At 39.1% G+C, this 25,122-nt stretch overlaps 1 protein-coding gene across 13 annotated transcripts; it reads left to right on the forward strand.

Moving 5' to 3' along the window:
• The first annotated feature begins 4,199 nt into the window (after window positions 1-4,199).
• LOC114573440 (uncharacterized) lies at window positions 4,200-13,285 on the forward strand. Of its 13 annotated transcripts, XM_028605654.1 has the most exons (9): window positions 6,337-6,373; window positions 7,236-7,391; window positions 10,019-10,144; window positions 11,280-11,475; window positions 11,618-11,685; window positions 11,842-11,941; window positions 12,079-12,348; window positions 12,731-12,817; window positions 12,903-13,285. In XM_028605654.1, the coding sequence occupies exons 4-9, from the start codon at window positions 11,415-11,417 to the stop codon at window positions 12,911-12,913; spliced, it is 597 nt and encodes a 198-aa protein (XP_028461455.1). In that variant the 5' UTR covers window positions 6,337-6,373; window positions 7,236-7,391; window positions 10,019-10,144; window positions 11,280-11,414; the 3' UTR covers window positions 12,914-13,285. The 13 variants fall into 13 exon arrangements, with proteins under 13 accessions (XP_028461451.1, XP_028461455.1, XP_028461445.1 ...); XM_028605644.1 differs by lacking the exon at window positions 10,019-10,144 and adding an exon at window positions 7,561-7,647 and having other exon boundaries at window positions 11,618-11,941; XM_028605642.1 differs by having other exon boundaries at window positions 11,618-11,941.
• Window positions 13,286-25,122: the final 11,837 nt, after the last annotated feature.

A 25,122-nucleotide genomic window follows, 5' to 3' on the forward strand; every position in this document is an offset into this window, starting at 1 on the left:
TTTTCCAAGTCAGGAATAGTTTAAAAGATAGTGGGAATGAAACCATCTTGAAGCTTTTTTTCAGCCTCAAAGAAAAACCAGGCAACCACATGTTCTTGTTGTCTCATGTCAACGTCAAACCGACGCTCAGATTTGCATATTTCTGCACGTGCGCTGCTCATTCTTGGCGTGGTGACATTACGTATCCTCGTAAAGAGTGACATCAAAAGAGGGAAAGTGGCACGGACGAAGCTGCACTCTGAAGAGAGCGGTGTGTTTGTTTTGCGTCACATCTGTGTGTCATACACTACACATACACTCGTGTTTAGTTGCTCCCCCGGCCTGTTTTCCAGATCCCATTAATCACAGACGGCACTTTTTGTAATGGCCCCGGTCCTTTCACATTCATAGAGGTTGACTATAATATCTGCTTAATTATTTCAAAACACCATGCTCCGTATTAACAGTAACACCTGGAAGCTGTCCAATACAATCATCTGTTGAGGGTTAAGGGGCCATGCTCAAGAGCACCATCTCCCTCTTTACCAACGGTGGTGAAGGGGGATATGAGAGTGAAATCAAGAGGCGTTGCAGGAGGTACTTTTGGTAGTTTTTCATCCGGGACCCTATTTTTCCATGTTTCCCTCTGGTTTGGTTGAAATAAACCCTTCATTCACCCATTTACATGTGAAAGTATGCTGGCTCTATACACACTAAAATTACAGTTTATTTACATGGAGTCTGGTGGGTTTGGTGATGGCGATTTCAGGACAGTTTCATGTTAAACAAAAAGGATCTTACTCTTTAACAAAAATGTCTATCTCTGTAGGTATCCTTTCAATTAAGCTGTCGGACACTTTGAATAATAATCTGAGCCTGTCAGCAGCAAAAACAGCACTTTTAGTGGACATACACTAAAGGTGTACATTTGCCTATTAACGCTACATTGCAGCTTGTTTTGCCGCTACTGGACCAATTTTAAAGACTGCAGTTCCCATCAGTCACTTAGACATAAAGACATGGGGAGATAGGGTCCAGGTTGAAAAAAAAGAAATGACAAAGTTAGCCTAAACCCATTAAAGCTGCAGACAAAACAATTATACAAGAGTCTATCTGTCAACCTGCAGAACTGTCTACTGTGGGTGTCACTCTTGACACCAGTCTGCCTTTGTTCTGTTAATTCATAGGCTAACAAATGAATGAAGAAACCTTCAGTTAGAAGAGGTGCAACATACCAGGCAGGACGTGCAGCTACACTTCAAATTACAACACGCATGATTACATTGCAGCCCGGTTCGTGGCTGCCGATTCAACACATTCTCCCTTCCATCGTGTAAAATACGGACGCTTGGTCAGGTGCCTTTGGTGTTGTTATTGACGCTAAATGTCTCCTTTAGGATCAGATCTAAACTCGCTTTATCTAAACGCGCTTGGTCGGGACTATTGGCATCACTTTTGATGCAGCTAGTGTTCATTTTGTCAGACGAGACGACCTTTTTTCCATGACTAAGACGAGACGATGATGAGACTGCGCCGATGTCCAAAAATGCTGACTAAGACTAAATTAACATGCATTATTGTTGACGAAAAAAGACGAGACTTTGCATAAAATAAAAACTAAGATAAAATCTCTCTTCATTTTCGTCTACAATCTTCTCTACTTTTTCATCATGAGATAAAATATTCAGCTGTTACCGAGACCCGACAGGTGCCCTAACGACCGGTGTCTACCGGACCGAATAGCCTGCGCTTCTCTCTGATGCTCCTCAACGGACGTTAGAGTCAACCGAAACATCGCTGCACGGGGCGCTAGTTAACACTACACTTGGCAGCAGGTAACGTTAGCATACCGTTAGCTAGTTAACGCTACACTTGGCAGCAGGTAACGTTAGCATACCGTTAGCTAGTTAACGCTACACTTGGCAGCAGGTAACGTTAGCCTACTGTTAGCTAGTTAACGCTACACTTGGCAGCAGGTAACGTTAGCCTACCGTTAGCTAGTTAACACTACACTTGGCAGCAGGTAACGTTAGCATACCTTTAGCTAGTTAACACTACACTTGGCATCCGGTAACGTTAGCATACCGTTAGCTAGTTAACACTACACTTGGCAGCAGGTAACGTTAGCATACCGTTAGCTAGTTAACACTTCACTTGGCAGCAGGTAACGTTAGCATACCGTTAGCTAGTTAACACTACACTTGGCAGCAGGTAACGTTAGCCTACCGTTAGCTAGTTAACACTACACTTGGCAGCAGGTAACGTTAGCATACCGTTAGCTAGTTAACACTACACTTGGCAGCAGGTAACGTTAGCCTACCGTTAGCTAGCAGTTGGATTTAACCCAGTTAAACTGCTGACAGCTAAACGGTGTAAAGGTTTGTCTCTATTTCCAACACGAGACGTACGACAGTCTGCAGCTGCCGTTGTCTGAAAAACAACACATGCTGCGTTCACTTGAAATACGCCTCGCCAGTTTCGTGCTGCATTTATTTTATTGTAAAATATCCTTTCCTCATGCAGTGGTTGTTTTTGTCGTTTACTGGTGAAATAAGGAAGAGGCTCAATATTTATATAACTTTATAGCATTAATTTATTTATATAACTATTTGTCTGAAATGGTTATCAGAAATAATTTATTTAAAAAAAACACTGAAATGTTTTGACTAAAACTTGACTAAAATGGCGAGACTTTTAGTCGACTAAAACTTGACTAAGATACCTTGAGTTCTCTTTTGACTAAAACTAGACTAAAATGACGAGACTTTTAGTCGACTAAAACTTGACTAACAACATTTTTTGGCACAAGACTAAGACTAAATTAAAAATAGGTGACAAAATTAACACTAGACGCAGCTAGGTTAAGGAAAAGATTGTAGGTGGTCTTATAAAAGGTACGTTTACGTGACACGCAGGACAAGAACGGGACAATTGGGTTTAGGAAAAGAAGAACGGATGTTGGGTTTAGGAAACGTGACACACGGGACATGATCCCCGGTCTCCTGGGTGAAAGTCCTGTGAAATATTTGACGGCTGCTCTGCTATCAGGACTTCTGACGTATTAATCTCTGATGCTGCGAACCTGGACACGTGATTGACAATCTATCAGATCAAATGTTTGAGAAGTTTACATTTATAATCCGTGTTCATTCAGGTCTGTCTGTTGAACTGACAGCTCACTTAAGACTCGACAGATCGAGAGCTCCAGGTCAGGTTACCAGTTCGCTGTGTTTTCTTCTCTTATCGGTTTACAGCAAAACTCATATGAATCCTGGATTGAGCCATTCAGTGTTTCCTCTGAGACGTTGTGTTTGTGTTCGCTGACCGAAGGATGAATGATGAAAGCTCAGCGAACTAATGCTGGACTGGTGACGTGCAGAGAGTTGAGAAGTTCAACAACAGAAAAAAAGCACAAAATGATCACAATTACAGCGTAATGATGGCAAGGTAAAACATTAATATTATGACATATTTGTAAGCATTTAAATCACAGTTAAAAGCCTGTGAAATTAATGAAGTTATGCAGGTAAAAATATGACTCATTTTCTTGTTTTCGCTGGTGCAGGCTCACATATTAACCATCCACTGTCAAAATGTTTTCTTGGAAATTGCATAACATGTCAGCAGAGAGATAATGGAGATATATGTAGGCCATCGAAAGGGCTGTCTGACAGTGAAGTAAAGTGGTAAAAATGTTCTAGATATAGCGTACACCTAAACTGATATAGTTGTGATACAGAGTAACTGTAGGGGGGGCCACCAAATTATTATAATGTAACAAAAGTGTGTTGGAGGGGGATAAGTAAGTCAAAAGTTGCAAAGAAACTCCTGCAAACTCTAACTCGTTTTATTGCAACTTTTGAAAGTTTTTTTTCAAAAAATAAGTCTTTACATGAATCCAACAAATTATTAGCAAATATAAATAAAAAAACAACAACATTGACGATAGGCTTACTGGCCTATGGGTAAGGTGGTTACTACATCCACAGATACAGTTCATCCTAAGGATTTACTGTGCAGCGTTAAAACATTATTTATAAAACATACCAACATTTATTTTAATAGCTTTGTATTCTATGCACTAAAAATGTATGTGTAAAGGCTTTAGGCTGCCCAAACATTATTGTAGGCCCAGTTTAATATGCAACTTAATTTTATGCAATATATGTAGTAGCGGGTCCCTGATCCGTCTCTTTTTCGGTTAAGAGGTCCTTGGCTTAAAAAACGTTGACCCCTGGTCTAAACCAAACCACAAACAGGACTCGGGTCTCTGGGGTCGAAGGCCGGCGCTTTAAACACCCACCATCCACTGTGACGACTACCATTGTATGTACACTTTTAAGGTAGGCTACTTTTACTTTACCTAATGTAAGTATTTCCATTTCAGGAAACTTTATACTTTCATTTCAGAGGTAAATAGTGCTCTTCCTCTGTTCTATTGCTGATCAATACCTTTTCTACTGTTACCTGCACTGTAATCTATATCCACGACCTTCCACTTCCAGGATTGCTCCATTGCCGCAAGAAACTTTTGCCGGATGTCCGTTACCTTCCTCTTTCTTTGTGTTGCCGTTCTAAACTGGATTTCTGAGGACTATGGTTAACTGCTCCTCAGATCTCTGCAGGGTAACTAGAGAATCTGTCCAATCTGAGTTTTCTGTCGCACGACTAAAACTACTTTTAAACGTACACATGTTCCACCAAAACAAGTTCCTTCCCGAGGCTTTTTTTGCAGCGGCACTGGGGCTCTGTGCGTCGCGTAGTGCCGCCCAAGACGATTGTCATTGGTTTAAAGAAATGACAATAAACCAGAGCACGTTTTTCTCCCATGCCGGAATGCTGTGTGGACTAGCCAGACCCTCCGCAGCAGCGCTGTGGAAGAAGGTCTGGCAATGCGAGACTACCCTCCCTGTAAACGATGCATTCTCATGAACGGGTTTTTATGATATAGTACAAAAATTAATGCACAACAATTCGTATGATATCCTATGAAATGACGACATCCTCTAGTCAGCTTTTCAGCGACATTGCTGTTAAGTTTAGCCGACAAAAGGTGATAGTCATGCACCGACGACTGTTAAGTTTAGCCACCATAAACGACTTGTTTAAAGTGTTGGGGATTAGGAAGGTACAGATTCAATTGTTGTTGTTATGAATTAACATTTAAAAACATGTTAAATTATATATATATTTTTATATATAAGCCACACCTGACTATAAGTCGCAGGACACAAATAATCACAAACAACTGCTCTTTAAAGTATAATAGAATTTATTTAACTTCCAAAACCTATATATTTGTTACAAACTACAACAAAAACAAAATGTGTGTGTGTGTGTGTGTGTGTGTGTGTGTTAGAAAAGAGGGTATACCATGTGAGAAAAATAGGGCAGGTGTGTTGCAAATGCCAGGGCCGTTTTTTGATCCCAGTCGGTCACTGCATGTAGGTGTGAACTACACTTCTGTAGTTCTGTTAGACCTCTGGCCATCTTTTCTCATGGAGGTGTGACTTTTAGGCTTTTACATTTGCATGGAGGTCGCATTCTCTTTGTTTTGAAAAGGGGGCTCAGGCCGCATGTGGGACATGTGGTTTCCTTTTTCTCAGAGGTGACATGCTCTGAGATCTTTGTTTAAAAGATAGTGTTTAACCACACTGCTCGGTTCCCAATAAAAGTTAGATTGGTTAGATTTAAAAGAAGATTGTGGTTTAGGTTAAAACACCGGTCCCCTGGCTTAAGTAGTACTCCTGGGCGACAAAGACCCATTTTCCTGGGTGTTTTCTCCTTAACCTCTTCCAGGTTTGAAAGCCCTGTGTTTTAGGAGCCAAACATCCACCCCGACCTCCTCCCCAAGAGTGCAAATCTTTGCACTCTTATAAAGCGGCAGTCAATATGTTGCAACAACAACAACTGAATTCCCACGGGACTTCAGCGCGAGACTACACCTAGCAGTCTAAAACACTATTTTACTGTACAGGGCATAAACATAATTTGGTCCGTTTCCATGTAGTTACATAGTCACTAATATGGTCATAACCACTACAGTGCTCAATTACCTATTTGTGAGGGTGAAATAAAAGAAAAATTTTCGCCGCGAAGGCTTGAACGGTCTTCTGGAAGACCTCCACCAGACCAGCGGGCACTTGTAGGATTGTTGTCGGCCTCAGCAGGCGAGGGATGCGGGGAGGAAGTAGAAGGATGCCGGTCGGGGCTGCTAGCCTGGCTAAGGAAACTACCACACAATTCGCCACTGCAGAGACTCATATTCACCAACGACAGCACACAAAATGAATATATATGCTACAAATACACATGGAACTGCTGCATGATGATTATTACCGGAGCCTGGCTGAACATACTCACTCATCCCAGACGGCAGCTAGCAGCTAAGAGGGTAGGTGAATTTAAACAATAGCTAAGTTGCTAAATGCATCTTGTTGTCATGTAAGGTCCCTGTTCATGTTGCACAGACATTTTAATTGCATTTTGTGTCTGTTAAGAGGCACAAAGGCACTCTATCTTATGCCCCCATAACTGCCGTTTTAGCTGAGTGGGAGCTCTCGGCATTAGCTGCAGCAGCTCCGTGTTGCTAGCACCGAATCGGCTGTTTTTTTTTTTTGCTATCGACAGTACTCATATACATATAGCAATCAAGATTAACGTAAAAATTGCCCGGAGTTCTCCTTTAACCCTCTGGGGTCTGATTTGTTTCAATCATTTGGTTCGCCCGTATGGCCAATTTTCTGACTATACCCCGCCCATTGTGAAGTGTATTGTTAAATAACATTTTGAAAACCAAATAAGATATTTACAAGCTTTATACAATTTTTTATCAGCTTAATCCAATGATGATCCAAAAAAAATTATATAAATATTTTAGGAGATGTCAAAAAATTAGTTTTTCAAAATGATGGAAAATCCATCATGGCTGGCTTTTATGGTCCAAGGGGCTTTTTTGTAAAGCAGATTGATCTGGACTTGTTTGTCAAATTTTAAATGTCAAAACTTACAGTGTGAGGGGCGTGGCCTTCCCAAAATCGCGTTTTAAGCGTTAGTTACAGCGCCAGAATCTGGCCAAATGGGCTTATATCTCTTGGGAACCAAATGCACATAATTTTTAGCCTTTGGACACAATATTAATAATAATAATAATAATAATAAACCTGAGCAGAAACAATATGAACTATGAAGAAACTATGAACATAAGATTCACATTGATGTTTCAGTTTATCACATTTTTCTCTTTTTATCTACAGCAGCAGCTGGGAAGTTGTCCTTTTCCACTGTCAGAGTTGGAGATGAAGTCACTTTATCTTGTGGAAATGTGACAATTTATTTTTCAGGAAATAAATGGACATCAGAAGAGACAAACAACACGACATCTGAAAACAACAATCAAACTAAACCAGAAGGTAGTGACTGAACACAACAGAACTACATTTACAGAAAAGACATGCAGGCAAAAGACACTTTGTTCATTCAGATATTAGAGATATAGAGACAGCACAAGAACACGCTAACAAGTAGCTCGTCATCATAACACCTCTGACTATATTTAATACTTGTAACTTCCTGTTTTAGGCTGGTGGAGGATCATCGTCATGTCTCTGGGTTTAGTAACACTCATAACAAGTGTTGTGGTGGTCAACATATGGGCAAGAGCTAAAGGTGAGAACATTCACAGATAATATATATATATATATATATATATATATATTTTTTTTTTTTTTTTTTTTTTTTTTTTATTTGATGTTTATTTATATTGTATTTATTTGCTCCATCACAGAGAAATGACGTTCCATGTCCCCAGAACCAGCCTCTTCTACCCAGGTCTGGTCCGTTGAGGCGGTTCCTCCAACAGGTGGTGGCCCATTGGATGGAGAGGAGGTTGCTATGTAGCTTCTTTGGGCTGTGACCGGCCAGTAGGGTTGGGTACCAATCACATTTTTTTCCAGAACCGATACAGTAGCTAAAATTCCTGTACTGGTACCGAATGGTACCTTTTTTTGGTACTTTCCCTCTTAATAATAAAATTAAATTTCTTAATTTTGGTTGTAAAAATAATTCCAAACCTATTCATCCTATTTACTCTGAATATTTTTATACACGGCATAAAATAAACCCCCCCTCTCTTTCCCCTCCCAACAACCTAATAAATCAAATAATTATTAATTTCTTAACTGCACTGTAACTTTTATTCTTGTATTTGTATCTAATTCAGTTTTTGCCTTTTTATTTTCTATTTATATTTGCTGAAATGTGCTATAGATATAAAATTGCTTTGCCTTACAATTTCCAGCCTGTCACCAGGGCATAGAGAATGCTGTTGTCCCCCAAACCTCCCGCCTGTCAGTCAGTTACCAGGGCATAGAGAACCCTGTTGTATCTTTCTTTCTTAGAGGAAGTTAAACTGCATCGTGGCCGCTTTCTCCTCACCATTATATTGTTGTGTGGAGTTTTGAAAAGCGGAACTGACCCTGCAACCGCTTTTTTGGGATGGATCCGACTCCCCCATTACTTGGACAAAGGAACTCTGCGCCTGCTCTCTGTCACATGTAGAGCCGATGTAATTCAGTCTGTACCATTAAAAAGTACCATGTCCTCCATCTGGGCCTGGCTCCAGACAGGGGACCCGGGCTTCCTCCGGGCAGAGTTAGACCGCGTTGCCATGGGAGACCCTACCAGGAGCACCAGGCTCCAGACAACACAGCCCTCAGGTTCATATGGATCACACAAACCTCTCAACCACGATAAGGTGATGGTTCCCAGAGTTCTTCGGTCCATATATCTGATCTATAGTCTGTTTATTCTGTATGTCATGTCTTATATTAGCATTACATGTACTTACACCTGCATTATATATTTTATACTAATACCTGCACTGCCGACGGTAACTGCTGCACTTGTTCATACGGTATATATCTTAGCATATTCATATTTACCTCCTACTCTTTATTCTATATAATATATATAATATATATAATATAATATATGTAAATTACTCTGCATGTTACTGCTTTTGCACTTAAACTGCATGACGTTGTCTCAGTAGGCTAGTTGTACAACTACAATTAGCTACAATAAAGCTTAATCTTATCTTAAATCCAAATGTTCTTCTGGTTGCAAAATGCATCTGAGTTTAAGATTTATTAGTTCTGTTTGCAAATAAGAGTGATTTTTTTTCAGTGTTTAGTAGCTCTCTCTCTGTCTCTCTCTCTCTCTCTCTCTCTCTCTCTCTCCAGCACACAGACCACATCACAGCAGATCACACCTCAGCACAGACCACAGATCACACTGCAGCTTGCTTCTGCTCAGCTGACCACTTTTTGTTCCCTCTATTGGGTTGAACACCTCTGTTTGCACTGGGCTCTAACATTTGTCTATGTAACATATACAGTAAATATATCTAAAATAATCTCTCAGGCTGCGTTCAGAAGAAATGTTCATGAGAATAATGACAAGTCAGGGGATTATCACAGAGAGAATACAAGCTAACTTGTTTTCAAACTGTTTTGTAAGAACAATATTTTGAAATATTACAATAATTAAGATTACAGTGATGAAGTTAATATTACTGTTGTTGTCTTTCTCTCTCAATATCTCCATCTTCACCAGTGACTGAACAGAAGAACGATGATACGGTCACTTTGATCTGCTCTGTGTCAGCACCTTATATGTGTGTCCACACAGTGGAGTGGCTGTATGAGGGTGATAAGACTGACGTGGAGACAACACAGTTTGACTGTTCTGCCACTGTGACATTTACAACATCTCATCTTCATCAGAAGTCAAAGTATTACCGGTTATTGAAATGTGAAGTGACAAACGTTTTTTGTTGGAGAAAGGCAGCTGTTCACCTTCATCCCTCCTCCGTCCTCCGGTGAGAAACCAGGTGAGAATATGATCAGCTTTTTATAATCCCTTTGTGGATAATTACACTGAATATTTGTTTGGATCTGATGTTTTAATGTTTCATCATTCTTTGTATTGCTTAGTGCAGAAGTTTTTTCTAACTGAACAGTTTGTTATTGTGTTTAAGGTGATGATGCAACAACTACAATATCTCCGACTACAAATAAATCACCAATGACAACAGGAAATAAATGGACATCAGAAGAGACAAACAACACGACATCTGAAATCAACAATCACACAAAACCAGAAGGTAGTGACTGAACACAACAGAACTAACGGAACCAAAAAATCCTCCCTGCCGAATTTCGCCCCCCTTCGCGTTTAGCTGTCTTTACGGTTAGCTAAATTAACCCAACAAAAGGTGGGTTAAGCACCAAAACAAAAAGTTAAGATTATTGAAAAGTGAAGGGGAGATAATTCCGGGCAGCTGGGAGATGTTCTGCTTCTGCACAACAGGCATCGACCGTCCTGGCTCGCTATCGCGGAGATTTCCCCGACAATCCCCACTCGCACCCGTCTCTCAGCCTCGTTTAGTAGTAGTAGTAGCTAGCTAGCATTACAACAAACCCCGTCCGCCCCGGTGTTGAAACCATCCAAAAGGTGACATTGATATGTGAAATATTTTGTGTTTTAGCTGCTGGCTACTGTTAGCTTGCTGGCTCACTAGCTAACTGGTCAGCTACAAATAAAAATCTAATCAAGAAAAACGTAATTATGTTGGGGAAACTGCAGCTATTTTATTACAATAACATGAATAAACGTTACTAAACGTAACGTGAATAAACTTGAACGGGTAAACTTGTCCGTGAACTGAAGCATTCTAACCGGCAGCAAAGGTGTTTAACACTAAAAACTCCCATAATTCCACGCAACTTCCCAACATCATCAAAAGTCCAGTTTTACCGTCCATTGTTTTGGTTGAGAGACCCCTAGCGGCAGAAAGTTACATATTGTACGTTTAAACATATTAAACTACAGTATGTGTTTGGATTTAAGGACTGTTGAGTGTAAATGGAATTTGTAACAATCCTGTCTTTGTTGTGGCCGATAACAATATAATATGCACATGAAAGTATTTATATTCAGTTTTACAAGTGTTTTGTAGTTCTCTCTCTCTTCAGCACACAGACCACACTTCAGCTGACCTCTGATCAGCTGACCTCTTCTTGTTCTCTCAGCTCTCGTGGTAAACCTTCCCTCTGTTAGGTTGAACACCTCTGTTTTCTCTGGGCTCTAACAGTTGTTTATGTAACATGCATAGACGTTAAATGCATCTAAAAATAATCTCTCAGGCTACGTTCAGAAGAAGTATTCATGAGAATAATAACAAGTCAGGGGATTATCACAGAGAGAATAAAAGCTAATATTACACATCACTTCAACAGCTAACAGAGGAGATGAAGTCATTATTAGGAAGCGACTCCATCATTACCACAGGAAGTAGATGCTATATTCATTTTTAAGACGCAGCGCATCAGACAGTTTGACATTTGAGAGAGTGAGACCGAGAGAGAAGCACGATGGATCAGATCAGATGGATTATAATGTCTTCATTTCTGATGCTGCTGGTTCAATTTACAGGTAGGAGAATACAAGTTTTGTTTTAACGTGAGTTTAGTGAAATCTTTTAAATCAAACATGAGACACATTTACAAACTTATCTAAAATGATCATCACACCAAATATGAACATAACATTTACATGTTTCTCTTTTTCTTAACAGTAGTAGCTTGGAAGTATTCCTCCTCCACTGTCAGAGTTGGAGATGAAGTCACTTTGTCTTGTTTGAAGGTAACAAATGATCAGGATCAGTGTAACAGTACTGCCTGGTTCTTCATTGGATCAGGAAACAGAGTAACGCTGTTTGAACACGGGCAGATTCATAAAGAAGCCAAAACTAAATCAGACAGACTGAGTGTTACAGAAAACTGTTCTCTGGTTATAAAGAAGGTCACATATGAGGATGCTGCTCGTTACATCTGCAGACAGTTCAGATCAGGACAACTACATGGTGAAGGCACGGTGGTTTATCTGTCTGTTGTTACCAGTGAGTATTTACATCATAATGTTTTCAAATAGTTTTGTTAGAACAATATACTGAAGCTTTACAATAAATATGATTACAATGATGAAGTTAATTTTACTGTGATTGTCTTTTTCTCTTAATATCTCCATCTTCACCAGTGACTGAACAGAAGAACGATGATACGGTCACTTTGTTCTGCTCCGTGTTGACATATGGTGGGTGTGTCCACACAGTGAAGTGGCTGTATGAGGGTGATAAGACTGACGTGAAGACAACACAGCTAGACTGTTCAGGCACTGTGACATTTACAACATCTCACCTTCATCAGAAGTCAGAGTATTACGAGTTATTGAAATGTGAAGTAACACATCACCAAGATGTGCAGCTGTTCACGTTCATCCCTTCTCAGTCCTCCAGTGAGAAACCAGGTGAGAATATAATGAGCTGTTTTAAATCCCTTAGTGGATAATTACACTGAATATTTGTTTAGATCTGAAGTTTTAATATTTCAACATTGTGTCATTTGTTTTGTGCATAAGTTGTTTTCTAACTGAACAGTTTGTTATTGTGTTTAAGGTGATGATGCAACAACTACAATATCTACGACTATGAATTAATCACCAATGACAAGTAGTAGGTAGTGACTGAACAGAACAGAACTACATTTACAGTCAGAAAAGATATGCAGTCAAAATACACTTTGTTCATTCAGATATTAAAGATATAAAGACAGCACAAGAACACGCTAACAAGTAGCTCGTCATCATAACACCTCTGACTATATTTAACACTTGTAACTTCCTGTTTCAGGCTGGTGGAGGATCATCGTCGTGTCTCTGGGTTTAGCATCACTCATAACAAGTGTTGTGGTGGTCAACATATGGGCAAGAGCTAAAGGTGACAACATTCACAGATTAAACTTTTTTTAAATTTATTTTATGTTTATTTATTTATATTATATTTATTTGCTCCATTTTCACAGTAGCAGTATAATGAAGATGAAGATACAGTGACCTATGAAAACGAGGCAGAGCCTTCTACCATCACATCAACTCACCACAGAGTCCTCTGCTGTTAAACATCATCTCATCATATATTACATGAGTAGATACCAAAATGATATGTTGATGGATGACTGAATGTGTTTTCTGTGCCGAGCTGTTTCTATTTTAGTCTGAGCTGGACAAAGCTACTAAAGTCTTGATCTGATCTGACTGTTACTGCTGTAACTGTTTATTTTAAATATTGTATAATACTATATGTGCATTACTCTGCAAGTTGCTGCTTTTTGTACTTAAACTGCATGTCGTTGTGTCAGTACTTCTACAATATCAATAAAGCTGAGTCTAATCTTGAATCTAAACTTTCTTCTTGTTTCCAAATGTATCTGTGAGTTTAAGATCTACTGGTTCTTTCTAAAGCTGCAGCAGTTTGGAATCTTTTTCTGTCCCTCAGTGATGCAGTGATTTTGATTGACTTATTTAAACATATTGGACTACAGTATGTTTGCATTTAATGAGCTTTGAGTATTAAAGGAATTTGTAACAATCCTGTCTTTTTTTATGGCTGATAGTAATACAATATGCACGTGAAAGTATTTATATTCAGTTTCACAAGTGTTTAGTAGTTCTCTCTCTCTTCAGCACACAGACCACACTTCAGCTGGCCTCTGATCAGCTGACCTCTTCTTGTTCTCTCAGCTGTCGTAGTAAACCTTCCCTCTGTTGGGATGAACGCCTCTGTTTGCACTGGGCTCTAACATTTGTCTATGTAACATATAAATGCATCTAAAATAATCTCTCGGGCTGCGTTCAGAAAAATGTTCATGAGAATAATAACGAAAAGTCAGGGGATTGTCACAGAGAGAATTAAAGCTAATATTACACATCACTTCAACAGGCAACAGAGGAGATAAAGTCATTGTTAGGAAGTGACTCCATCATTACCACAGGAAGTAGATGCTATATTGGGGATTATCACAGAGAGAATAAAAGCTAATATTCAGCCTGTTCTCACAGAATTCCGTGAAATGATCACGAATCAGCTCATTACGTGGTGGTGGCACGGAAAACAATGCCAATGTAAAGTCAATGAGAAGATGACGAAGCATTAAGAGCGAGTGTGGTAGAGAGTAGTATGTAAGACCAAAATTCTGCGTAAGGATGTTGGTTGGGTTGGTGGGTCAAACACAGGACTTTCACCGAGGAGACCGGGGTTCATGTTCCGCATGTCATGTTTCCTAGTCGCTTTCTTCTTTTCCTAGACCAATGTTTTGCGATTCCGTGAATGTGCCACAGATTTTGAGTTAAGGGGCCGTGTTCATTTCACGGAATTCTGTGAGATCAGGTTGTTATATTACACATCACTTCATCAACTGACAGAGGAGATGAAGTCATTGGGCCTCATTCACCAATATCTTCCTAAGTTTTCTCTTAAATATGTTCTTAAGGTTTCTAAGAAAAGTTTACGCCGGATTCATGATGTGTTCTTAAACAGCAGATTTGTTCGCATCTGTGTTCTTAGGATTGATGAATCCCACGTCTTCGTAACTGAAAGCGCGTGCCAGTTGTTCCTAATTAGCATAAGAAAACGCCCCAAAAATTCCCATATAAGGACATGACACTTCCTGTGCACCTCCTGGGAGACAGGTTGTCGGAGCTTGTTGGAGCCGCAGTGGAGGAAGTACTGAATCTCAGTACTTAAATAAAAGTACAAATAACAAGAGACATATTTACTTTAGTAAAAGTAGAAGGTGTCCACTACCACAAACAAGGCCTGGCTTTTAAGAAAAGTTCCTATCCTAACCATGAAACAGAAATATGTTGTTAGAATCGGAATGCGGTTGGTTTTATTCATGGATGTATTTTATTTTCTTTAACCATGCAAGTAAGCAAATAAAGTGTGTGAAGCAGAGCAAATGGGGAGATGTGAACAGGTCAGTAGTATATACTGTAGGTGGCGGGTTCGCGCGTGCATGTGTGACGTCATCACACGCACGCGCAAACCCACCCTGTAATCTGGTCATATGAGCGTGCATGTAACGTCGCGGGTGCCCGTTGGTACTCGCGATCGCCATCTAGTGGCCGAATGTGGTATTGCATCTAATCGTTGCTGGTACTCGCGGGCGCCATCTAGTGGCCGAATATGGTAGTGCATCTAATCGTCGAAACTGCGCACGCATCTAGCGGATGTGATGACGTCGCTGTCGAACGTCGTCACACCGCGGACGCCATCTAGTGGCCGAATGTGGTATTGCATCTAATCGTTGCTGGTACTCGCGGGCGCCATCTAGTGTCCGAATATGGTAGTGCATCTAATCGTCGAAACTGCGCACGCATCTAGCGGATGTGATGACATAGGTATAGCTGGCGTCATGGTTTATGTGGGGGTGAGGCATTATTTACATTTTGTAAAAAGGTGTTAAAACGTCTGATAGACCAATGGTTAGCTGTTAAGAAGGGTTTGCTATTGGTGGGTTGTAAAAACGCCCTACAGGGTGTGGTTTGTGGTGTTTAAAAATCCCTTGTTTCAAGGCTGACTGCTCACTTTTTTATCCACCATTTTTAGCTGTTCTGGTAGCTAGCTTGTTTCCACGTTTTTTCCACAACAAAAGGCCCGCTGGAGTTTCACTTTTTAATTCTTCTAGGTGCAAGCAAAGAGGAATTGTTTTTCAGCCATGTCTTTCCACGCATTTGGACAACAATCTGGATCATCTTTTGTTGAAGAAGGTGAGACATCTAGAATAGGACCCACTACATTTGGTTTGAGCCTAGCCCACCGTGAAGAGTTATGGGGATGCGAAGAGCCTAATACTGGAACAACAGGCAGTTTGAGTCAGGCTCCCAGAAAGAAGCGATTCCGTTCGGAGATCTTTCCTACAAGCATGACTGAGTCATGTACATCTGATCTGGAATATGTTGGTGTCAACGGATACAGTTATTCAATTCGCTACAATGCTGGATACGTGACATTAGCTGTTTACACTAGTGTTGCTGTGGAACTATCTAGCAATGCCAAAACAGCCTGTACAATCTCTGTGAAAGACTGGGGCCTTTTTTCGTGATGTCGTCTGTCCGGATCTTGACAATCCGGGCTTACCTGAGCTGGTGTATGTGTCTCAATGGGATAGTCGCAATGGCTCCAGTATCTATCGTGTGGAAGCAGACCGTTTCACTAGACCTACAGAGGATTTTATTTTCCTTAGCTTGTGCAGTGAAAGGGAGAAGTTAGTTGCTGCCCGTGGTCATGAAGAATGGAAGTTAAAACCGTATCCTGTATCTAACGATGAATACAACAAATGGTTTAAAAATGTGTTCTTTATACAATGGTGTGACTGGGAGATTTTGAAGAAACAGTTTGATACCATCGACTATGTCATCAGAAGAGACAAAATAAGGAGTTCTTATGAGAACATAAGAAAAAGATTGATATTTGGGAACACTGACCAACAGTCTCTACCCCTGCCACGGAACCTCTATAGACCTAAAATCATCAGACACAAAGACTAGCAAAATGGTGGGTCTATTTTTAAGGTGCTAATTATTTGCCCAAAATAGTTAAAATGATTTTATTTTTATTTTTTTTTGCTACTGTGATTGTAATGTGTTATTTTTTTTCTTCCCAGAGGATCTGGAGTGGTTTCATTCGACCCCCACAGGTACGCCTCCTAACACCCCTGGGCTATTTGCACCCCTAAAGGCATCCGGATCTCCTCAATCCCTTTCATCATCGTCATCATCGCCACCTCTATCGCCGGAACACTTCCTACCATCCCCACCTACACCTCCCCTGCCACCATCTCTATTGTTTGGGGCACTTCCCCCTCAGACATGTGCATATCAAACAACCCCCTCAACATATGCTACATTACAACAGGGAGGTGTTGCTGATTGTTCGGACACAGAGGCGCCTGATCAGACGGATGGGGTGGTGTCATCTTTGTTTATAGATAGCGTTAAAACAGCGTCTCTACATCTTCTTAACATTGTTCTTTACAAGTATTTGGAAGAGCTTTGTTCGGGCTGTCAGATCAATCATCCAAGCCAGAATCAGCATGCCTGTTTAGAGGGGCTACCAGAACACTTCTACACTGTCCACTTTGAACAGCTTATGAAAAGACTCCTTACTGATAAATTCATTGGTGTAGTGCAACGTTTTCTGTCCTTGAAACATCTCACCGCTGATGAGGGTAGAATCAGGGGAGTATCCGAAACAGTTTTGTACGAGTTGAAAACGGCTGAAGATGTTACGACTAAAATCAGTGCTATGTATGACTCTATGATAGGGGACGACGTTGTCAAAATAGCCGAAATTAGAGAGATTGGGGACTATTGGCGCGATTTATATGCAAGAAAAAAAACTAACAGTGTGAAAATATGGGGAATTGTTTAGGTGTAATGTATAACCATATCAGTGAGCGATATCACGATCGCATTTATCTGGTATTTTAGATCATGCCATTGCTAATAATGTGAACGACGTTGAAAAATACCAATGTAAGAGTGCTGATGTAGATCGTACAGTTGTGAGTAGGTTAGAAAAACTGATGGTGATTGTAAGAAGACAACATAACACCCCTCCTTGGGAGGATCTGCTGCAGATGTTATTATCAATGTTAATGACACGTGAGAGTATAGTGGAAACATTTTGTGACGTCATAGCCAACATTACACGCAATTTTAAGATGCTGAAAGTTTATCACCTACTTACTATGTATACAATGCTTGTAGATACAGTGAGTTTGTATGTGCAAGAAAAACAGTATACTGATGTCTTGCAGGATTTGCAAAAACTAAATATATTCATAATCAGTAAAAGCAATGTATCCGTATTAGCCAATATGCTATCTATGATAGAACGGGTTTCACTGTCTTCATAACTGTCCTATATATGACTGTGTGAGTGTGTTTTGTAAAAAAATAAAAAGAATTACATAACTCTAATGTGTTCACTTGTGTTTTAAATGAATCATGGAGAAGGTTATGCACAAGATATACTATGATCCGTCCCACCCAGGAGGGTTAGGAGGTGTACACAGGCTTCGTGATTCCGTCAAAGAATGTACTGGCTTGTCTCCAACTATCCCCACGGTTAAAAAGTTTCTGCTGAGGCAGGATGCGTATACACTGCACTCCCCTGCATTGAAACACTTCCCAAGAAACAGAGTGATTGTTAATGGTATCGACAAGCAATTCCAAGCTGATTTGGTCGATATGTCTGAATATTCATCGGAAAACGATAATGTGCACTATTTATTGACATGTATTGATGTGTTTTCTAAATATGCCTGGGTAATATGTCTTAAAACAAATCGGGTCCTATTGTGACAAGTGCCTTTAAGGAAATATTGGAACAAGGACGCATACCCCAGAAGCTCCAAACAGATGCTGGAAAAGAATTTTATAATAAGGTTTTTCAAAAATTGATGACACAGTATAAAATTCACCATTTTTCCACATCGAATGAAATAAAATCAAGTGTGGTTGAACGTTTCAATAGGACTTTCAAAACCAGAATGTGGAGATATTTAACGGCTGTTAACTCACGCCGTTATATTGAGGTAGTACAAGATATGGTTGCTGCTTACAACTCTGCATACCATAGGTCAATAAAAATGGCTCCGTCCTCCGTATGTAAAGACAATGAGAAAACTGTCTTTAACACTCTGTACAAACTGAAACCACATGGAACGGTGCTGTTTAAATTTCAGATGGGGGACACCGTTAGGATATCAAAGCACAGAGGCATTTTTCGTAAAGGTTACCAACAGACCTTTACAGATGAGTTTTTTACAATATCAAAACGTATAGGTAGAACTCCTCCTGTTTATATACTGAAAGACAATAGCGGGGAGCCTGTGACAGGTACCTTTTACGAAGCAGAGTTACAGGCTGTAATTGTAGACAAAAACAAAGTGTTTAAAATTGAGAAAGTGCTGGCTCGAAAGAAAACAGGCCGTAAAAAGCTTGTACTTGTGAAATGGCTAGGATGGCCTGATAAATTCAATTCATGGATCTCTGAAAAAGACATGGTTGATGTAAGATAAAAGAGAGGGGTCAGTCTTGTAATATTAATCATTGTGGTTTGTTAGTGAAAGGTGTTGGAGCTATGAATAAGAACGGATTTTTTGTTACGCTACCTAGTAATGCCTCACAATTAGTTTATCCAAATAATAAGATTTGGCAATTCAGAACAAAACTGGCTAAACCGATCATATTACAAACACCGTATGAAGTTGGTCTTATTGAAATTCAATACCCCAGGATCTGGAATAGTTTCACTGAGAACGATGCCAAGATTGATTTCATCGACACGAAAACGAAAATGTACAACAAGCTAAGGCTAACAGTTGGTTCTTATAATACAATCGCCAGCATTGTTAATGAATATAATATGAAATGTGCTGCTAACACAGCTCTAGCCCACATAACTATGAGCCACAACCCTATCACTAATAAGATTCTTTTCACGGGAGGAGACGGTTGGAATATTGTGTTTAGGGGGCGTCTGGCCGAAATTCTTGGGTTCATTCCAGACTCTGTGTTCGAAATTCACATTGGCCCTCATTTAAAATGTTCAGCTCCACACCCGGCCGACATCCATGGGGGTCGTTATAATATATTTATTTATAGTGACATTGTGGACTATCAGCTAGTCGGTGATAGTCATGTACCCCTGCTCCGTTGTATAAATATCTCTGATGAGAGCAAACGTATGCCCACTCTAAGTTACGACAGTCCTCACTACACATCGTTGTCACGCTCGACTATTACTGATATTCAGATAGAACTACGAGACGATCAGAACCAACACATCCCTTTCTCATACGGAAAAGTAATTGTCAAACTACATTTTAGACCTGTGAAACATCATTAAAATGATGAGGAAAGCGTACACAGCCGATGATGGAAGATATATGCACTATTACATGAATCAAGCTGGTGGAGAGTTGCCGGGTTTCATAGGCGCCAGCACACAATATGGGCATGGATTAGGGGGGATATTCAGAAATTTATTTCGAATGGCTGTTCCACTTTTAAAAAAGGGGTTTAATATAGCCAAACCCCATCTAAAAACAGCAGCAAGTGGTTTTATTGGCGATGTTGTGACTAATGTCAGGAACGCCGTGGCATCCAGACAACAGAGCAATGGGCTCATGGTGTACAGACGCAAAGCATTAAAAAGAACCCCGCCAGGATGTGGGCGTATCCGGACTGTGAACAAAAAGCATAAAAACACCACCAAAAAACGAAGAATTCTCAAAAGAAAGCATCTGTCAGTAGGCGCAGAGCTCCGAAACGACGCTCTCTGTCCCTGACAAAAGACATATTTTAATTTTACAGAATCAATCATGGCGTTTATTCATAATCAGTCCGAAGAGTGTGTGAAGACCGAATTGGACCTGTTTACAGTACCGTACACACAAACATCTATCGAAAAATCTACATTTGTAGAAATCCCACCAATGTCAGCTCTAACGGACGGAGGTCCTATTGAATTTTTCATTTCGGCTAGCGGGGAGGATTATCTCGACCTTAACGATTCATACTTGTATACACGTAAGGATTACAAACCCTGATGGCACATTGTTGGCTAACGCAGCCGATGTAGGTTTTATAAACTATCCTGGATGCAGTCTTTTTCACAAGTAGATATAATGTTGGGTGATAGACTGATCACACAGTCTTCAAATACGTATCCTTATCGATCCGTTATAGAATGTCTTCTGAATTATGGAAAGGACACATTGGCTACGCAATTTAGCACAGGGCTATTTTGTAAGGACACAGCGGGCAAAATGGATGAGACCTCTATCACAGGCGATAATTTGGGGTTGACACAAAGGGGTGAATACACATCCGAAAGCCGTATTGTTGAATTAATAGCACCAGTACACGCAGATTTGTTTTTTCTAGAAAAATTGTTGCTAAATGGTGTGGACATGTCTCTGAAATTCATACGTTCAAAAGATGACTTTGCACTAATGACCCCTGGAAATGTCCAATTCGCTGTGAAAATAATGTCTGCTAGTCTATTTGTCAAGAAAATATCAGTGGCACCAACTGTTAGACTAGCTCATAGTAGGGCCCTACAGCATACTAATGCAAAATATGCTATTGACAGAGTAGCTCTAAAACCTTCTCAATACCTACAGGCACACGTGTTTGCAACCAAGAAAACCTATTCATAGGACAGATTCCTAAATTTGTAGTCATAGCTTTCGTAGATAATGAAGCATACACTGGGTCGTATGCCCATAACCCCTTTAATTTTGGAAACTATAATACAGAATTTATTAGCCTTTATGCCGATGGACAGCCTCACCCAGCCCGTCCTTTTCAGCCCCTTTTTCAAAGAGGGCAATATGTACGGGAATATTATCAACTGATTGAATCAACAGGACGCCATTTAAAAGACAGGTCACTAGCCATAACACGAGAGGATTTTGGGGCTGGTTATACTCTATTTTGTTTCAATTTGGAACCTGACGGTGGGGGCTCAGGAAATGTTTCACTGATTAAGAACGGTAACGTTCGCTTGGAAGTTCGGTTCAGAAATCCCCTTCCTAGGACTGTGACCCTTATCTGCTATTCAGTTTTTGACTCTGTAATCGAAATATCTAACAGACGGCAAGTCCTATTGGATCACTACTAAAGATGAATACAATAGAACTCACCAGCGTCCTCAGAAAAAGAATGAATAGAGACACAAATTTCTTAGGAGTAATACCATGCGATCATCTCCCAAAACAGTTGTTTGTAAATTACCCGCCATGCTCGTTGTAAATACACAGCCCAGTAATATGCCGGGTGAACACTGGCTAGGTATTTACATTACAGAGAACAAGCATGGTTTGTTCTTTGATAGCTTTGGACATCCACCTACCTTTTTTCCGCAGGAAATTGGCAATTTCCTCTTAAAGAACTGTGTGGAGATGTACCATTCAGCAATCCAAGTGCAAAATAATTATTCTACAACATGTGGCCAGCACTGCGTCTTCTTTTTATGTCATATTCAGAAAAAGATTCCTTATACAAAAGTATTGAGCATGTATGGCACTAATCTTGTATGCAACGATACAATGGTCAGCCATTTTGTTAGCAGTATACACCCGTTGTGTGTCACGATCAGAAATTTAAATGTGTACAATGTTCATGTTCCACCTATAGGTAGAAATTGTGTAATGATGTTTTTTTCAAAAAATAAAGAATGTGGAATATACTATTCTTATAATGCCTTAATTTTTTTTTTTTTTTTTTTTTTTTTTTTTTTTTAAAACAAATTATACAGAAAAAAAAATGCATTCAACAGATAAAATTAATGTAAAACATTCATTTAATGTCACCTGTTTACATACAACACAGCATTTTCACGTAGTCGAATAAAGCCAAACACATGAATAGAAAATTTATGTAAAACACATTCATTTTATGTCACATGTTTACATACAACACTGACTTTTCATATAGTTGAATAAAGAAAACACACCTCAAATAGAAAACACACCCTCAATAGAATAAAAACAAAACAAAATGAATGAAAACACATCAAATAGAAAACACCCTCTCAATAGAATAAAAACAAAATAAAAATAGGTTTTTAAAAAAAGTAAAATATAAAGTAGTGTAATAATAGAAATAGGTTTAAAAAAAAAAAGTAAAATATAAAGTAGTGTAATAATAGAAATAGGTTTTTAAAAAGTAAAATATAAAGTAGTGTAATAATAGAAATAGGTTTTTAAAAAAAAAAAAAGTAAAATATAAAGTAGTGTAATAATAGAAATAGGTTTAAAAAAAAAAAGTAAAATATAAAGTAGTTAATAATAGAAATAGGTTTTAAAAAAGTAAAATATAAAGTAGTGTAATAATAGAAATAGGTTTTTAAAAAAGTAAAATATAAAGTAGTGTAATAATAGAAATAGGTTTAAAAAAAAAAAAAAAAATATAAAGTAGTGTAATAATAGAAATAGGTTTTTAAAAAAGTAAAATATAAAGTAGTGTAATAATAGAAATAGGTTTTTAAAAAAAGTAAAATAGAAAATAATAAAAATATGTTTAAAAGTAAAAAAAAAAATAAAGTAGTGTAATAGAAAATATAAAAGATTAAAAAAACTAGACCAGCGAGTCTTAGCAATGGGTGGTGTAATACTAAATGTTCTAGGAGTACTAGTTGCTCGTAAAGCAGATGGTGTACCATGTGTAAATACAGGGGCCATTCTTATTGCTCTAGGAGTGCGAGGGGTTCGTGGAACAATCATAGGCGTTTGTGTATTAGTTTCAGATGATGCAACAGTTTTAAAAGCCTCAATAGAACAGCGTACCACGTGTTTGGGATTACGGAGAGTGGCACATTTAAGCTAGCTAACGTTTTTTAAAAATATGTTCCACCCTTTTGGTCTAGAGTGTTCTGGAACATTATTATGGGTTGTGACACTTTTCAGCAGATCATACAGATGACTTCCAGGCACATTCTTATTTTCAACAACTATTTCCCCTTGATTTGTCCAAGATAACTGGTCATTGTGTCGGGATAATGAAGCCAATATGTATTCTGCATTTCTTTTATTTCTTATAGGCATATGTTTCAACACTTCTGTCTTTAACATATTTTCTTCTTCATCTTTTGAATCATCCTTTGAATCAACTTCAGGTATTGATAATGTAATCACACTTTTCTCGCGTTCACCCTGTTTTATCATGACTAAGTACCGCTGTAGAATACTGGAATATCTTTTAGCTTTTCATATACATCAATGTCAGGCTGTTTCAATATATCACTCATGGCTCGGTCCAATTCACTTTGTACAGACTGTCGCAGAGATACATTTGAGGAGTCCGTTGTTTGAGGAGGTTGTAATGCCACTAATTGATTTTGTGGAACCAAAAACATTTTCTGCGTGTGTTCCATCTCAATTCCTGTTGATAAGACTTGCTATGAATGGGATAGCGGCACCCAGGAGAGGGAGTAGAAACCCACCTGTTTGATTGATTGTCTTTTTTTTTTTTTTTAATGTTTAACTTTTTTTTATCAGCTATTAGTCTAATAACTTTCTTCTTCTTCTTTAACAGTTTGTACTGATTATTAGACAGTGGTATGTGGCCTCTTAGGACGTTCAAAGCTATTTCACAAAGCGCATTGATAAAGTCTGGACTAGCGTTGCTCACAATGACACCTCTCGCTCTGGGTGACGCCTTATGTAGCATGTCCAACAATGTAAAATTCCTCTCCATTCGGCTTGACATTATTACACCTTTTTCTAGGAACATATACAACCTGCTGTGGGGATATCAGAGCTGTTCTGAGTCTTAAAATATCGGGGTTGTGGATTTATAATCTATCAATAGATAGCCAAAGGTGTAACTAGTGGCGTCTTTAAAAAGCCTCTAAAAAATATTTAGAATTTCCGGGGAACATTTGCCGTGCCAGCAAGCTTATTTGATGTTGATCTCTAGCATTTTTGAAAATAATCATATAGTTGGTGTTCAAACTGATTGTACGACTAGCTTTACCTTGAATAAACAGATTCTGCACTAAATATATACAACTAAGACGTCGGTGATGGACATACTGTGTGAAAACTTTTTGAACTTCCAAATTATCACAGGCTTGATTCATTAAATCGTCTATAATGAGCAAATTATTCTTAGTAGTAGGCAAGAGTGCCTCGTCGCAGAAACGATTCCGGGAGACCTTGTACAAAATTTATATTCACCGTTTTAAGCAATTGATCGTATATTGGTTGCCAGCATGAATAGATGTATACTATGTTATCAATTTTTGTGAAATAACAGAGGACATGTTTTCAATAATGTCTTTGACAAAATATGTTTTTCCACAATTCGAAGGACCACTGATAACGAGGCTAAAAGGGTGTTGAAGCCTACCATCAAATCCTGAAACATCCCTAGTAGCCATAAGGGACGGTTGTATAGTCTTGGAGCACACGTCGTTTGTTGTAAACAACCTGTACTTTCCTTGTCAAGGTGTCGTTTTTGAGATGGAACTGTTTTTGTCGCGCTTTATTGTGAATGCTGTTGTGGTCAGACGGGCTAGGATGTTGCTGTTTGGTCACAAAGGATTGAACAAGACCAATTAACGATTCATGTGTAACCACTTTGGCATTTGAGGCATTAAGGGTCACACCTTTGCATTTAACTTGTGTATTTCCTTGAGCAGTCCTATAAGCATAGCATTTAGGACCC

Source organism: Perca flavescens, chromosome 18 (assembly GCF_004354835.1).
Source record: "Perca flavescens isolate YP-PL-M2 chromosome 18, PFLA_1.0, whole genome shotgun sequence".
Classification (NCBI taxonomy): Eukaryota; Metazoa; Chordata; class Actinopteri; order Perciformes; family Percidae; genus Perca; species Perca flavescens.